At 48.5% G+C, this 16,322-nt stretch overlaps 2 protein-coding genes across 3 annotated transcripts in view; both read right to left on the reverse strand.

The window, feature by feature from the left end:
• LOC122363756 (transmembrane protease serine 9-like) overlaps positions 1-2,989 on the reverse strand; it is a 54,473-nt gene extending 51,484 nt beyond the window's left edge. Inside the window, exon 1 of one of the 2 annotated variants that reach the window (XM_043333366.1) lies at positions 2,905-2,986. In XM_043333366.1, coding sequence (XP_043189301.1) covers positions 2,905-2,959 — 55 coding nt within the window. In that variant the 5' untranslated portion in view covers positions 2,960-2,986. Of the gene's footprint in view, positions 1-2,904 lie in introns of both variants that reach the window. The other variant, XM_043333365.1, reaches the window with a different exon arrangement.
• A 4,443-nt stretch (positions 2,990-7,432) lies between these two features.
• LOC122363757 (phospholipase A2 inhibitor-like) overlaps positions 7,433-16,322 on the reverse strand; it is a 28,609-nt gene continuing 19,719 nt past the window's right edge. Inside the window, exons 3-4 of the mRNA XM_043333367.1 lie at positions 10,650-10,812; positions 7,433-8,568 (exon numbers count right to left, since the gene is read on the reverse strand). Of these exons, the coding sequence (XP_043189302.1) occupies positions 8,443-8,568; positions 10,650-10,812 (289 nt within the window). The 3' untranslated portion in view covers positions 7,433-8,442. The remainder of the gene's footprint in view (positions 8,569-10,649; positions 10,813-16,322) is intronic.

The raw sequence follows: 16,322 nt of genomic DNA on the forward strand, positions 1-16,322 counted from the left end.
TTTTAGTTCAGCAGAATCCCGTCCCCAACCGATTATTTCAATAGTAAAGGCGGAGTTGATTTCAGTGCTACTTGCGTTAAAGTGCGAATCAGCAATATGTTCACCTAGTGGGGTGTCTGGTTTTCTCAGGCGAGCGTCACTTAGGTGCTCGTTGAATCGATAACGTACAGGGCGGGTGCTTTCTCCGATATAAAATTCAGTTCGTCCGTTTCTTTCACAGAGGCTACAGGTAATTTTATAGACTATGTTTTTCTTAGTACACTTACCCTTCAGCCCACTCTCACAGGTGTGACAGTGCTTAGTCCCGGCTGGGCAGGGCGGTTTAGAGAAGGCGGAAGAGATAAGCTTGTTTCCTATTGTGGGACCACTAATCCAGGCTACTTTGATATTAGTTTTAGATCTTCTCAAAACACCATTGACTCTTCTAACGACGTTTTCGTCTAAATAGGGAAGCCGCATGAATATCTCGTTTTCTTTGTTGCGCCGAGTTTTACGTTCACTACGCTTGCGAAGGTTATTCTTTATGCTCGTGTCTAACATGGCTGTTGGGTACCCGTTCTGCTCAAACAGAAGTTTTATCCGCTTTACGCTGCGATCCCTCGTTCGGTCGTCAGATGACACCCTCATCGCTCGCTTGATCTGGGAATTGAGAACGGCCTTCTTGGTACTCAGGGGTGGGCGGACGTAAAGTGGAGAATGATCGGGGCTGCCATCGGTTTAAAGTATAATTCCGTGGTGTACTCACCGGTGGGGTATACTGTTATGAGGGTATCTAAGAAAGGAAGTTGACCGGTGCTGAAGGTAGACTCCATTGTGAAGCTTATGGATCGGTTGTAAGCATTAATACAGTTGAAAAAATGGTTCAGGCGATCAATCCCATGTGTCCAGACCCCGACAATATCGTCAATGTAGCGTAAGTAAAGGACAGGGGCAAATTCCAAGCTCGACATAAATCCAGTCTCTAGTATATGCATAAAGGTGATCGCCACGGGAGGGGCTATCCTGTTTCCCATCGAGATGCCTGACGTTTGCTTGAATATTTTAGATCCGAAGCGCACGAAATTGTTAGTAAGAACATGACTCAGCAGTGTGCGAAGATCCGAAAGTGTGATTCCGAACAAATTGACTTTGGTGATATTATTTCCTATCAGGGTTATCACAGCATCAATCCCCTCCTGGATAGGGATGGTCCCGTAAAGGTTACACACATCTAGAGAGAAGATGATGGATCCAGGCGGGAGGCTCTTGGGGAAGGCAGCGTTGAGTTTAGTAAGGAAAGCCTCTGTGTTGGGTAGATGTGCCGGAATAAGACTTAGAATTTGGGTAAGAATACACTGAATGAACCAGGACAGCTTATCTAGGGGATCACCGCAAGCTGAGACTATGGGGCGCAGCGGGTTACCTGTTTTGTGAGTCTTCGGTAGACCATATAATTCTGCTGTTCGGGTGTGCTGTGGGAGAAGGCGTTGCAACGCCGCGTTGTATGTAGTCGTCTGGGATTTTTTGTTTCAGAGTTGATTTAATGAGGTTTTTAGTTTGATCTTCTAGTCTAGGGGTCGGGTTAGTCTGAACTCAATGGTGACTTCAGACACCATTGACTCTCAAGAGTCAATGGTGTTTTGAGAAGATCTAAAACTAATATCAAAGTAGCCTGGATTAGTGGTCCCACAATAGGAAACAAGCTTATCTCTTCCGCCTTCTCTAAACCGCCCTGCCCAGCCGGGACTAAGCACTGTCACATGCCTGTGAGAGTGGGCTGAAGGGTAAGTGTACTAAGAAAAACATAGTCTATAAAATTACCTGTAGCCTCTGTGAAAGAAACGGACGAACTGAATTTTATATCGGAGAAAGCACCCGCCCTGTACGTTATCGATTCAACGAGCACCTAAGTGACGCTCGCCTGAGAAAACCAGACACCCCACTAGGTGAACATATTGCTGATTCGCACTTTAACGCAAGTAGCACTGAAATCAACTCCGCCTTTACTATTGAAGTAATCGGTTGGGGACGGGATTCTGCTGAACTAAAAATCACTGAATCTATCAAAATTAGAGACCTAAGGCCCACATTAAACATGATGAAAAGCTCATGGCCCCTCGCTCGTAAACCATAGGTCATAACACACACACACACACACACTTCTCTCTCATTCACTCACCCCTCACTCACTCACACACTCACTCTCTCACTCACTCACTCTCTCACGAACTTATACACTCACTCACTTATCTCTACCCTTTGTTTCACATGTATACTCTACCACGCACACGCACACGTACACTTGCACCTAACTGACTTGCCCGACTCACGACTGGTTGACTGGAATCGAGCTAAGAACAGCGGCAATGTTTTTCAATATGATTATAATGTCAATGTTTACTGACCGGGTGTTGATGTATGCGGCTGATGTTGAGATGAGATTTATTGACCTTGTTGTACCTATGATATATTGTGTGCATGCCATGTTGTAGCGTACGTAATGATACATTGTTGTACATTATTTACTTGCCATGTGCAATGTACCACACTATTTACAACGTATTGCAATACGTTTAAAAAAGTGAGCTGCTATGAGGATGCCTGTAACAATATGATTGTGCTCTAGCTTTTGAAAATCAAAAACATGTTAATTTATTCAAACTTGATGATGGCGTAATGCCGAAAGCTTGTTTAACTGTTTAAGATATTTATTTTGCCTAAAATAAAAACACTTTGACATGCGTGAGATCATTTCAAGCCTCGGTTTATTAATAATAATCATGTCATCCATCCTCGCCCACATAAAAAATGAAATAGTCACATTAGTCAGGCACCTAGCACGTGACAGTGGTTATCTGGTATCCATAACATTACATTCAGATTCAGGGTACATTCAGACGTGGACGGTGATGCTCAGTGCCTTACCGTGCTGTCCGGCGACCAGAAGGGCGCAGAGGCCCGCCACCAGCAGGGAGGTCATGGCTGAGCGCTGACGCCGCGTCACTGCGCCGCCGGGACGCCCCGCGCCGGTCACCGGCGCCGCAGCTGACCTTTGTGTGGCCGGTGACAGAGCCGTCACAGGGGACGGCTGGCCGGTGACAGAGCTGTCACAGGGGGCAGCTGACCGGTGACAGAGCTGTCACAGAGGACGGCCGGCGCCCGGCGTGTCCGGCCGGCCCGCGTATTTACAAATTGCAACCGAGCTCCGCCGTAGGGTATTTTATTTCCGCCGTAGTGTATTTCAGTTGGGGTATTTTCTACCATACATCCGCCTGAGCTTGGGGTAATTACAATTTGTCGGCGACGTTAAAAAATGATGCACCTTTTTTCGCAGTATAGGTTATCGCATGTGCATATTTTTGTCTTTTTGGTTGCGCTTTTCCCTCGCCGGTATAGGGGGAGGCGTTGAGCGGACCCCATCGGTTTTTCGTGAGTAACTCGCGTAAAAACCGTCCGATCGCGACGAAACTTTCAATACCCCCGATTTTATCAATTTTACTCCTGGCCTGAAAATTTCATGACCCTGACCCAAATGACCTTTGACCTGTGACCTATTTCTCGAGGCCATGTTTGGCCCGAATCGCGATTCGGCGTATGTCGGCTCACATTAGCCGCGCGTTTGCAGTCTTTACGTGGTTTCAAGCGTTGAAATATGTGATATGATGCTGGTCCCATACATTAGGGTGGGTGTCACATGAAGGTCAGGTCAGCTCAATGACCTTTGATGACCTCGGTTCACTTTTTCGAGTTTAACATGTTTCTAGGCTAGTTTTTGGAGCTGATTTCGAATTTAGCAACCACTTGAACATTACAGAGGGTGTAACGAAATTATCCGGACATCTTTCTTCCCGCTGTAATTAAAAAGCAAAACATTCTGGTACTTTTTATTTTGACTGAGCATGTAGCCACCTTTCATAAAAACACAGTGGCGAATGTTTTGGAGCATTTCAGCCAATGTATTCTCCAGCACACTGGCTTTGATGCGGACCAACGCCGTCTAAACCTGTGGCAGCGGTTGGGCGGTGCTTGTGGCGGGCGTCTCTTCAGTCACCTAAGCCGTAATCGCCACACCATATGTGGAAGGCTTTTGGTGTCAATACATACATACATACATACATACTGAACAAGAGCCCACAGGTTTTCGATTGAATTGGGATCGCGACTTTTTCCAAGTCATAAGCGTTAGCCCAGAATGATTGAAGGTTCTATCGGCATCACTTCCCGTTCTTTTAGGGACTTTTAAGTAGCGCGCCGTCCCGCATGAAGACAGCGTGGCTTGAATCAGGCATCAGTGCGCGTTCAGAAACCGAGCCCTCAGGCGCTCAACCAGACGGTATAGGAGGGCCTCCTATACCGTCTGGTTGAGCGCCTCCGACTATTCATTGGCCAGTATGTTTCTCCGGTAATACTTGACGTTGATGGCGGTATTTTGTGACACTATGTTCTATTGGAGGATCGCTAGGCAGCTGAACATGCTCCAGTTCTGGATGTTGTCCGGATGTTTGACGGCGGCGAAGGCCAGGAAGTTCGAGCGGCTGGCCGCCCATACATGGCCGATTTGACGGTTCAAAAGATAATACAGCTCGAACGGCTACCCATCCAACCAGACCACCTCACCCTTATCATTCTTCAACCAGTGGACGCGATCTGGCGTGAGGCGAAAGGTGGTGAACTGGTTGTTTTCCCGTCAGTTTCGTTGTCTTTTTCAGTTTGAAGGGCACTAGAACCAAGTTAAAGGGCGGGTAGCGGTAAAGCATGATATGGGATCTCTTATTATCTGACTTGGTAAGAATTCGAGTCAATTTGCGGATTGATTGGTGCCGTTTCCTTGCCGCTATCTTGATGACTCTCCTCACCACTTGGCAAAGGGCGGCTTTTGTGGTCACGACTGGGCTGAGTCTGCCACCGAAGTCCCAGATTATTACACCTCAGGCAGATGTGCAATTGGCTGCTGCTGATGTCCAGCTGCTGGCAGACCAGCTTCTGGCTCATGACGCCGTGGATGCCGCCATGCAATTTTACCACGAAAGGAGAGATTGCATCCCTTTCTCGCAACTGCCTTGGACGAAAACTACCATGTGAACCCGTCTGCGAATCGACTCCTACTCAGAGCAACAGTCACATGACAAGGTCAGGTCACTGCTGAGTTGAAAACCGATAGCAGAGGCACGTATTCATCCAATATCCCCACTTCTAACATCAGGAAGGATTAGGAAACTGTGCAAACAGATATGGCGAAAAAATAGATGTCCGGATAATTTCGTTACACCCTGTACTGAAGTAGTTTTAGTGCCTTCGTAACATGTTACGAAGCTGTCAGAAAAAAAGCGTTCTGCCCCTCCAACTTTTGCTTATTTGTAGAACTTCGTTGCTTAGCAAACCACTATGTTGTTGGCATTGAGGAGCTTTGAAATGTCTGTGTAATTCAAAATGTTAGTTCTGTAATTAAAAGAATTGATTCAGTGTTGCACATAATCTAACTTAACAACCGAGCATTGCAGGTTTGACAGCTTTTTGCCCCACCAGCACCACCTTCGCTGGAAAAGCTCCACCCTTGCCTATGGGGCAAAACATAAGGGACAAAAACACAAAACAAGACAGATAAAAAACAACACAAAATGAACTCATTGCCTAATGAAGTTCAGTCTGGAGCAAAAACATAGGTAATAGGCATCTATGTCAAATTAGAATGAAATATTAAAATCAACTTGACCAGGTCTTACGGTCTGACCTGATCCTGACTGCCTTACTTCACCTAACCCCAATTCAACCTAACCTACCACAACACCTGCAGAGGTACCTTCCTGGAAAATCACGCCCAGGGAGGTGTCCAACTTATTGGAATATTACCATGATTGCTTGTCAAAATGTGTGTCATCATGCACTCTTGTTTGACAAGTGATGTATAATAAATGTGACATTCAAAAATGACCTCCTGACTGTTGAGTGATTAGAATCTTCAAATAATCAGGGTACAATGCTGTGCATCATAGTGCACACTAGTCATGTTGTTTTTGTGTAGGCCCTCTGCACATTATTGTGTACACTGCCATGTGCACCTTAAGGAAAAAAAGTGACTAGTGGTGCATAAAAAGGTTGTGCAATTGTGAAGTTCATGCCCTTGGTCTTGCTGGAGCCAAATGCCTATAGCTATAGCAGGATCAGTGAGGGTTGTAGACATGCTACATACACTGTGAATTGAAGATATTGGCACAAAGTTCACCCATAGGTAATTACTATGCTTAACACCTAATGTAAGAAGCAACATAAATGCCCAGATGATACAGCAACAGCTCTCTGGTCAACATCACACAAATTTATTGACATACTTTGCAGGTACATATTTACATTCATAGCAAATACTTTCGATTTGATTCAATAACTAGGTGCTAGTAAGCTTGCATTTTTGTAGGTACAACAATGAACATATATTTAATCATAAAAAACTTTCTCATGGCATTAATCACATACCTTTTTACCGAACAAGTACCTACCATGCAATGATTCTAAATTTTGTCCGCAAAGTGTACCTATATCTCAACTAACACATTGAAATTGAAATACCCTAACAAAACCTAGAACTGTACAAAAGGAGAATACAATTCTACAAGAACTATGAAGTTCTGAAGTTATTCTCACATGCTGGAATGTTGAAACTCTACTTTTGTCGTCCATTTCCACGTTTCATTGAGCAATCATATAGAACTGTTTTCGCTCTTCAGTCATAAGCTTTTGCACAATTCTTGAATTTTTACACATCATCTTGAACCATGCTCCAGTCTTTCCAACAAGGTACTATGGAACATCAAAGCAATTTTGATTTGTTGCAACAGCTTCAGATCATGATAGGCTTGAAGTTTGTTACACCATTTGCCAGACAAACCTCTACAAAATGTGTATCAATTCCCAAACTAAGCAATTGATTATATCAGTATTTGCGGTTTCCACACAATGTTTCATAATATTATTCGATTTTTATATCAAGAAACCCAAATAATCCACAAATTGTTATTGAAACACTCCCACTTCAAGAGTTCACAGCAATAACAATACAAGTTCAGAAGCAAATAAACATTGCGCCAGATTTCGTATGAAACGCGCCATCATCCTGAAGTTTCTACCACAGACGGTAGTTCAACCGCAGCCGTAGTGCGAAAACCCCTGCCCACCTTACCCCACGGCGGAGCTCGGTTGCAATTTGTAAATACGCGGCCGGCCCGCGGGACCACTGCACTGGTTGACCGGCCGCTGCAGGTTCAGGTGGCCCTGTCGAGGAATCTGCCGGACGGCACCGTGGATGGCCCAGAACGTCTCGGCACTGTGGTCACAATCCGCAGTATCGCCACGTCCCTGCAACACATTAGCCGCTTCCTCGACGGGTCCGGTCTCTTCAGAGCGGTACAAAATCACTGAACAGGGCTTACAGCAACGCGCACACCTTATAACGATAGGCAAGTTTGAAACAATTTATTTATTAAAAACACAACTCGGTGGCATCAAAACACTTGCCAGCGCATGACATCGTCTCAACTAACAACCTTCGGGCATTCAGCGTGTGAACGGCAAGGCGCATTTAGCGTCTCGGTCACCGTTAGTAGGAATCCCTCCACTGCGATTCCGCTACTGGGGCTCACACACCAGCACGCCTAACTCTCAGTGTCGCGTCAGACCAAGGGTGGCTACACTTGGATACGCAACTTTCATCAACTTCACAACTTATTGCTAAGGGCATGGAACACATAAGCTTTTGACTATCGAAACACGAAGAAGTACTTATGCCTCTTTGGAATAAAATTTGTGTCAAAGTTGTGCACATACGACCAAAGCCAACTAGCGATAGGCCTAGGACGGTCAACACTCAATAGATACCACTGACTTTATGTCGCCTCACCAGAGCCTGTTGTCTCGCCCAGACAAAATTGCCGGCTGTGGCTATCTCTTATTCCTGAAAGCTGCCCACAAGTTTCACCAGCCCGACACACCAAAACTAATGTGATGAAAGATCAGCCAGCATAGCTGGTGGTTTTCATATATGACTTCATAGGGGCTGGCAAAACTCGTGGGCGACTTTTTAGGCTTCAAGCAACGGCATCCGGCAGTTTTTCTGTTGCTAAATCTGGCCTCAATTGAAGGCTACTTAATTTTCACAATCAATGACCTTTGTTGGAGATCCCTGCAAATTTCGCTATTCCCTCTCTCCGGAAATATAAGGCCTTCACTGTCTAGTCGACATTCTCTCCAGATTCAGCGGTCCTCTCCGCGTCACTGTCGGGCATGTCGCGCCGATGGATACATCTGACACACACGCACACACACACGGCCAGTGCGAGGCCGGCCCAGGGTGTCGGCCGGGTGTCTACGCAGGCCGCCGCACGCTGTCCCCCTCCCTTCGTCCCCTCGGCCGCTCACACCGCGCTGTCGTCCTCTCGGCCGCTCACACTCCGCTGTCGCGTTCCCGGCCACTCACACGCCGATGTCGTTCCTGTCCCACTCCAGACCCTCCACCTCGATCTTGTCTGGGTGAGAGCGGACCGGCACGGCGCCGTACTTGGGCCTGGTGGTCAGCTTCTTCTCCATCGTCTCGCAGACCTGCGCAGTGAGCACCGGTCACTCGAGGGCGGCAGTCGCAACAAACGGTCAGCAGCGACACTAACTGGACCGTCAGCAGCTACTCGGGTCACCTCCGGCCAGTGCCATGGCCACTGACAGTAACCAGTACAAAACACTACATAACCAAGTGCTCATGTGATCACAATTTATTCGACACCACAAGACTGTTGTGATTTGTGAATTCATGTGACTTTTTGTTACGATGTTCAGCAGCCTGAAGTGGACAAGGAACTACTACTTTGACCCATCTGATCGGAACCCAAACAGTTGCCGACCGGATGCATCCTTTTTTTTGGGGGGGGGGGGCTATAACGCCATAACTACCTAATCTACGCTGCAGGTGCGCCGAAATGGTCTAACGTTCGAATTCCCGGTAAACAGGGCCATTTTCAACGGCACGTGGTACGTGGTTCTGAAGTTTTCCGTTCACTTCGCCACTTGTCAATGGGTACTGCACCGAATGGTGGTTAATCTGTATGAATGAAAATTTGGGGTCTCTTGAATGGTTTTAAGCAATCTTCTGCCGTAAGAACGTGCTTTTGAATTTTAAATTTGTTTAAATCTGTTTGCCCCATTGACCCTCGCAAGACCAGGGGGTTAACCCGCGCCCCGTAGGGGGGGGGGCCGAAACGGCCCCTCCCTGTCCTTTTCGGTCGATATCTCCTAAACAGCTGGAGATATCGCCACCAAACTTTCAGGACCTCTCCGGGCATCAATTTTACACATTGTGACCAAAAAATTTTCCAAAGGCTATGATAGGTTGGCCACAAATGACGTCAGAGTGACGTCATGTTCTGTCATTTTCGACCGAAAAAAGACCTTCGCGAGAAGACCTGTCAGGACTACAGCTTTGAAGATACAGAAAAATGATTAAGACATAAAAGGTGTAAAATTGACAGGGCTACAAAACTGCTATCTCGAATTTTTGAAATTTTTGAGTTTTGACCCCCAAAAATCAAAAAAGCATTTTTTTGGATATATTCGCCAAAAAATCCAAAAAGTTTTTTGAGTTTCGAAAAAACCGGAATATATGTGATAGTGCCTACCGTCTTCTATCTACATACCAAATTTCAGATCGATACCTCGTTTTTTGGCCAAGTTATAGCGAAAAAACTGTTCAAAAATGATGACGTCAAATTTTCAAACTCAATTTTTGGCAATTCTAGAACTCGTAGAGCAAAACGAAGACCACCATTAGACTCCCCGTGACGAGCTACATCGAATTGATACCCATTTTATGCAAAAATATCAACTTTGAAATTTGACCTAATTTGACCTGACCTTGACCTGACCTTTACCAAAACGTGACCTAGGCTGGCCCCAAAGGCTGCCTAACCCACATAATCGCATTTGTCATGTAAAATGGACCATAAAACATGTATCACACGACACATTCATATTGTGACCCCCGGTGACCTGACCTCGCTGTGACCTGACCTGGTATCAGTGACCTCAGATAGCAAAGTATGTGTTTGACGAACAATGTACCATCGATGGTTTTCAATAAATTACCAATTTACTCGCTTTCACAGCACATTTCTTGAATTGCCTGTGAACGGTGAAAATCTTACCTTTGACCTGACCTGTGACGTCATCGGTTTGACCTAGGTCAATGAAATTTGGTCACAAGGTAGTTCCCGGATGGGGCTATCGAACGCCGTTTGAATTTTGAAAATCGGCCGGTAACTTTCCGAGATCTTAGGGGGGGGGGCCGAAACGGCCCCCCCCTACGGGTGGTAGGGTCCGCCGGTAGCCCTACGGGGCGCGGGTTAATGCAACGCCCTCCAAGGTCTCTCGCAGATAATGTAAAAACGGCTACGCTTAGCGCCGCCAAATTTGATATATCAATTGGCAATCATTTTGGCATATTTCCTGCAAATATCAAGTTCCATTCAAGTCTGGTCGGGTCACCGGGTTACTACCTACCTTATTAAAATTATATAAACGGTACAATTCTAACGAATAATGTTTTTAACTACTGAACACAAGTCTTCGATTAAACCCTAGTTTTTCAATCAGACCTTATACGTTGGATGCGTTATGAAGTGATGGCTACTTACGTTGAACTTCCAGAGCGCGAATATGAGGCCGGCCGCCACGCCCACCCCGAGGAGCGTGAGACAGACGATGAGCGCGATGTTGGCGCCCTCATCCTCGCACACGAATTCCTCCGCCTTCAGCGTGTGGATGGCCCGACCGGACACCGTCGGGGGCTCACTGCACCTGCGGGCGCGGGGCAGGTCAGGTCAGGGCACCGTTCGCCACTCACTGCGGGCGCGGGACAGGTCAGGTCAGGACACCGTCTGCGGCTCACTGCGGGCGCGGGGCAGGTCAGATCAGGTCACCGTCCTCCACTGCTTGCGGGCACGGGGCAGGTCAGGTCAGGCCAGGACACCGTCCGCCACTCACTGCGGGCGCGGGGCAGGTCATCAGGTCAGGTCACCGTCCGCCACTCACTGCGGGCGCGGGACAGGTCAGGACACCGTCCGCGGCTCACTGCGGGCGCGGGCAGGTCAGGTCAGGTCACCGTCACTGCACCTGCGGGAGCGGGGCAGGTCAGGTCAGGTCACCGTCACTGCACCTGCGGGCGCGGTGCAGGTCAGGTCAGGTCACCGTCCGCCACTCACTGCGGGCGCGGGAGTCCGGGACAGGTCAGGTCAGGTCAGGGTACCGTCCGCGGCTCACTGCGGGCGCGGGCAGGTCAGGTCAGGTCACCGTCACTGCACCTGCGGGCGCAGGACAGGTCAGGTCAGGGCACTGTCACTGCACCTGCGGGCGCGGGGCAGGTCAGGTCAGGGCACCGTCCGCCACTCGCTGCGGGCGCGGGACAGGTCAGGTCAGGTCACCGTCACTGCACCTGCGGGCGCGGGACGGGTCAGGTCAGGGCACCGTCCGTCACTGCACCTGCGGGCGCGGGACAGGTCAGGTCAGGGCACCGTCCGCGGCTCACTGCGGGCGCGGGGCAGGTCAGCTCAGGTCACCGTCCGTCACTGCACCTGCGGGCGCGGGACAGGTCAGGTCAGGTCACCGTCACTACACCTGCGGGCGCGGGACAGGTCAGGTCAGGTCACCGTCCGCCACTCACTGCGGGCACGGGGCAGGTCAGGTCAGCACCTGAGGTCAAAGGCCTACATAGTTTAGCCAGCAGAAAAAGCACGGGCTGCGGTTATTCTTATCCCTTAAACTAGCCACCACAAGTTTCACCAGCCACATGAAAGATTAACACGGCTGCGAGCAGCTGTCAGGTTGGTCGTAGTATTTCCACTCAGCGTTTTTTTTTTTAAGCGGCTGACGAACTGCCTGATCCTGAGCAATCCAGTGCAGTAGACAACACAAGCAGATTCTTTTTAATTTTCCAATTCCTGGTAATCCCTTTGATAAAAAACACTAGGCAAACTCACTTCAAAATTCAATTTCACAGAAGAAAAAGGTGAGCCAAAACTACATAGCAAATTTGACAATTACGCTGAATCCTATTGCATAATTGCATAGTGCATAGGCATACCTATTCATTGTATAATGTACATATATATGGTGCATACTGCACATCAGGGGCGGATCTAGGATTTCGATAGGGTGGGGGCAGTCAAGCACAGGGGCGGCACATTTTCCGCCTAAGGGGGCGGCATTTATAGGGTCTGTTCCAGTCCAGTGGAAAAAAAAACGAGCTTGACGGCCGTCACGAGACGCAGCGATTGATATTCAAATTTAGGGTCTCAGGTCAACTGGTGACCTCTGGTCAGGTAAATTACCCTAAAGTCGGGTTTTTGTTTTTGGCAAATAATTTTGCAAACAAATGGCCATAGAGCAAAAATTTAGGCAAAATGGTATTCCTCTCAAGCTGCGTCGAATGTTGTGGGTACTTTTTGTTCGGTAAAGGTCACAATCAAGATTGACACAAAGGTCGTCAAGTCAAGCCCCCTCAGGACACTGTTCGGACTAGGTCAGGCTGCATATCAATCGATTTGGAAGCTCATTGCAATCACAATGGTGCCTTTCCCGACTCTAGCTTAATTTGGTCGAAAGTTATTAACGAAAAACGATTATGACCCAAAAGAACGTCCTCTGTGACGTTCTCTGTGGCGTCATACAAGTAGGTACAAAATGCCAAAATAAGGCACGGAATCCTTTGACGAGCGTGTGAAAACACATTTATTTGCGTCTTCGGGCGGATTATATAACAACTATATGTTCCAAAAAGAGCAAGTTCAGTAGTTCCCCCATAGTTTTATAATGGGGGAGGTCAGGTGACTGACCTGACCCAAGATGAATTGTACGAACAATCTAAGATATACGAAGTATGAGTACCCGGGAGCTTGTTACTTTCTGAAAGTGCCATCATCCTCGCCGACACTTTGCCTGGCGTTGGCGGCGTTGCGAAGTTGCAACATTTTTTTGACAGTGCAGACTGCAGAGTGCAGAGGTTTACTTATAACCTTTAGAGGTTTATGCATCGGTCAGTGACCTGACCATAGTTGGAGAATTGTACTGAACTGTGGGTGCACGAGCTCTCCCAATTCCACGCCGGCTTGGCTTTGGAGCCGCAACAGACTGGAGGTCAAGGTCACCGCTAGAGCGGCGGCGGATTTGCTGCGCCCGAGCACCCACCGTTCGGCACAATTATCCACCTATGGACCTGAACTAACCTGGAAATGAATCAGGTGTCATAAGGTCTGGTTTGGATGGGGGCTCACGTAGGCCAAGTTTCAGCTCTCTTTCACCTTTAAAGGTAGTGTGCCAGCTTTCCTGGACCGTATGGAGTTAATGGCCCAGATAAGGAGAACCGGATTTTTAGAACTTATCCACACCTTCAAAACTCATGGAAACGTCTTAAATTCTTCAAATTTTGAGTACCCCAGTGCAAAATTCGCCCCGACGGGTTGTCGGTCGTACCCCAACCACATTTCACACCCCTATGAACAATAAATGCACACACTGAAATCGCTATTACCGATAGGCTCATCCAATCAAGTTTCGATAAACCCGTTCATCATCATCTCCTGCGGTTTCGAACACGCCTGTTAGGTGGTGCGGTACGGTGCGGTAGACCGCGCCCAAAGCCAGGGCCCCGGTAACGTGAGGTAGCCGAGTCGGGGCAGCGTGCGCTGACCCAAGCCAGGGCCGCGCGTCCTCCCGGTGTCATGTGATAGCCCGGGGTTGCCCGCGGGGATGCGGTAGACCGCGCCCAAAGCCGCGGCCCCGGCTTGGGTCAGCGCACGATGCCCCGACTCGGCTACCTCACGTTACCGGGGCCCTGGCTTTGGGCGCGGCTTCTGCTCATTGTCATCTCTGCCACTTTCATGTGGTGAAATGGGGTCATAACTTTAGAGACGGCTGTTTCATATCAATTATTTTACATAAAATAATATTTCAAACCATAAATTAATGTTCGACAGCCAAATTAAAGCAACAATACCAATACAGGCCTACAGTTTAAATTCGACATTGTGTTGTCTACGATTAGACAGCTGATAACTCATTCCCGTACGTCGTAACTCTATAATGACCTTTGCTTATTGTCACATGTGCGCCGCATTCGTGATTGTTGCCGACGCCTGTTTGCAGGTCAGCCCACTACGGTTGTTATGCATATCGAAAAACCGATAAACTTTTAGGCGAAAAAAGCACTATTTTAGGTCCATTTTTGATTTTTTTTTGCGATATTAGGTAAAAACAGAAGCTTCTTATCCTAGGAAAAATAAAATGGGAAATCATTCGAAGGTGGCACACTACCTTTAACCCTCGCCGGACCTATTGGTTTTCTACATACGCGCCGGCCGAGGGGGGGGGGGGGCGGGTACGACCCCCCCTCGCCGTTTCGCCCCTGGTGGAGCTAGCGCGTCGCGGAAAAAACGAGCGTGTGCGCCGTTACGAGACGCAGAGATTGGTACCCGATTTTAAGGTCCTAGGTCAACCGGTGACCTCTGAGGTCAGGTCAAGTGCCCCAAGGTACGGTTCAGTTTTTGGTGAATAACTTCGCAAAAAACGGCCGCAGAGCGCCGATTTTGGCAGCATCGTGTTCGTCTCGCTCAGGCGCGTCGAATGATATACTTTTTGCCCGGGTCAGGTCAACTTGGGGTGTTGACCTCAGGTCAAGGTCAGGTCAGCACCCCCAGGTCACGAAATTGGTCGAAAGAGGTCATGTCGCATATCATTCGATTCGGCAGGTCTTCCTGAGTCCATTGGTGGTCTTCCCGACTCGCTAGCTCAATTTGATCAAGAGTTATTGACGAAAAACTAATATGACCTTGATGACGTCATAAATGACGTCACGCAAGGTCAACATTGCAAAAGTGACGCATCTAACCTTGCAAGGAGTGCATCAAATCACGATTCTGTGTGCTTGAGATAGTTGGAGATCGTTCCCGGCGCCAGAATAGCAGTTTGAATTTTTCCCCATTGACTTATAATGGTGAGGTCACGAAAATGACCTGACCTCATATGACCTTTAGGAAAAATCCGAGATATACAAGTTGTGGTACTCATAATGGATACTAGATCCTGCAAGTTTCATTTCCCTGTGACATCTCCTCTGGCAGTGAGGGCGTTGCGAAGTTGCGACATCTGAAGACCGTGCAGAGGTTCACTTATGACGTCATAGGTCAGTGACCTGACCTGACCCAAAAATGCGGTTGGTGTCAAAAGATCCGGCTTGGATCAAAGGTCAGGTATGCCAAGTTTCAGCTCTCTATCGCCAGCGTGTTCGGAGCTATCGCGAAAAAAACCCTATGGGGGGGCGGCACCCGCCCCCCCCCCCTCGGCCGGCGAGGGTTAAGAAGGGGGTAAACTGGCTTCGGACGTCGCTACGAGTTCAGAGGAAGCTACTTTCATTTCAGAGGGCGGCACTGTATCTCAGGGTCTTGGCTAATGAATTTCGACTAAGGGGCAAACCAGACCTCAGAAGCCAGAATGACACCACGTAACATACATATACCGTGTACATCGCATGTAACATGCACAGGCTAGGATACAAAATTTCTGCCCAAAAATAAGTATTCGTACACCTACTTCTACCGAGGGGTTAAGACTTAAGAGGCCAGCGTAAGGCGCTCGAAGGCCCAGGACGAGCCCTCGGAGGCTAGCATGGGGCACTCAGAGGCCGCTTTGGGGACCCTAAAAGGCCAAATGTGAGGGGGGCGTGTGGCGTTAAAAAGCCCGCACGTAGGCCTTGTAAGACCAACGGGGTAGGGCCTTCTGAGGCCATATAGGGCCCTATGACAATTTGGGCCCTCTTAGGCCATGGGCCTGGTGCCTTCTTTGGTCGGTGTGGGGGCCCTCTGTGGACAGCGTTGGACACTCTGAGGCCAGCGTGGGGCCCTCTGTCTTCTGAAAACTGAGATTGGTGCTGACTGCTGAGTCCTCAGAAGCCAGCGCGGGGTCTTCATAGACTGGTGCTGGGCCATCAGAGGCCACATTGAAGGCCTCGACAGGCAGAATTCAGCACTTATGCATGATTGGGCCTTAGAGGTCGGACTGAGGCCCTGGAGGGCGACATGGAGCCATCAGAGGAATTCATAGCCCGAGTTGGACCCTCCTAAAGCTTAGGGTATCAGCCCTCAACCAGCGCAAGACTCTAGGCAGATCGATATCTGCTCTTTGAGGCTGACGTGGGGCTCTCGGGGACCATCTTGAGTCCTCAAGGATCTAAGGCCGGAGATAGGATCTACAGGGTCCGATGTGGAGCCTCCAAAGCCTGTGCAGGGTCCTCAGAGGTCGACGACATGGAGCTCTTA

This window comes from Amphibalanus amphitrite, unplaced genomic scaffold (assembly GCF_019059575.1).
Source record: "Amphibalanus amphitrite isolate SeventyFive unplaced genomic scaffold, NRLGWU_Aamphi_draft 000638F_arrow, whole genome shotgun sequence".
In the NCBI taxonomy this organism is placed as follows: Eukaryota; Metazoa; Arthropoda; class Thecostraca; order Balanomorpha; family Balanidae; genus Amphibalanus; species Amphibalanus amphitrite.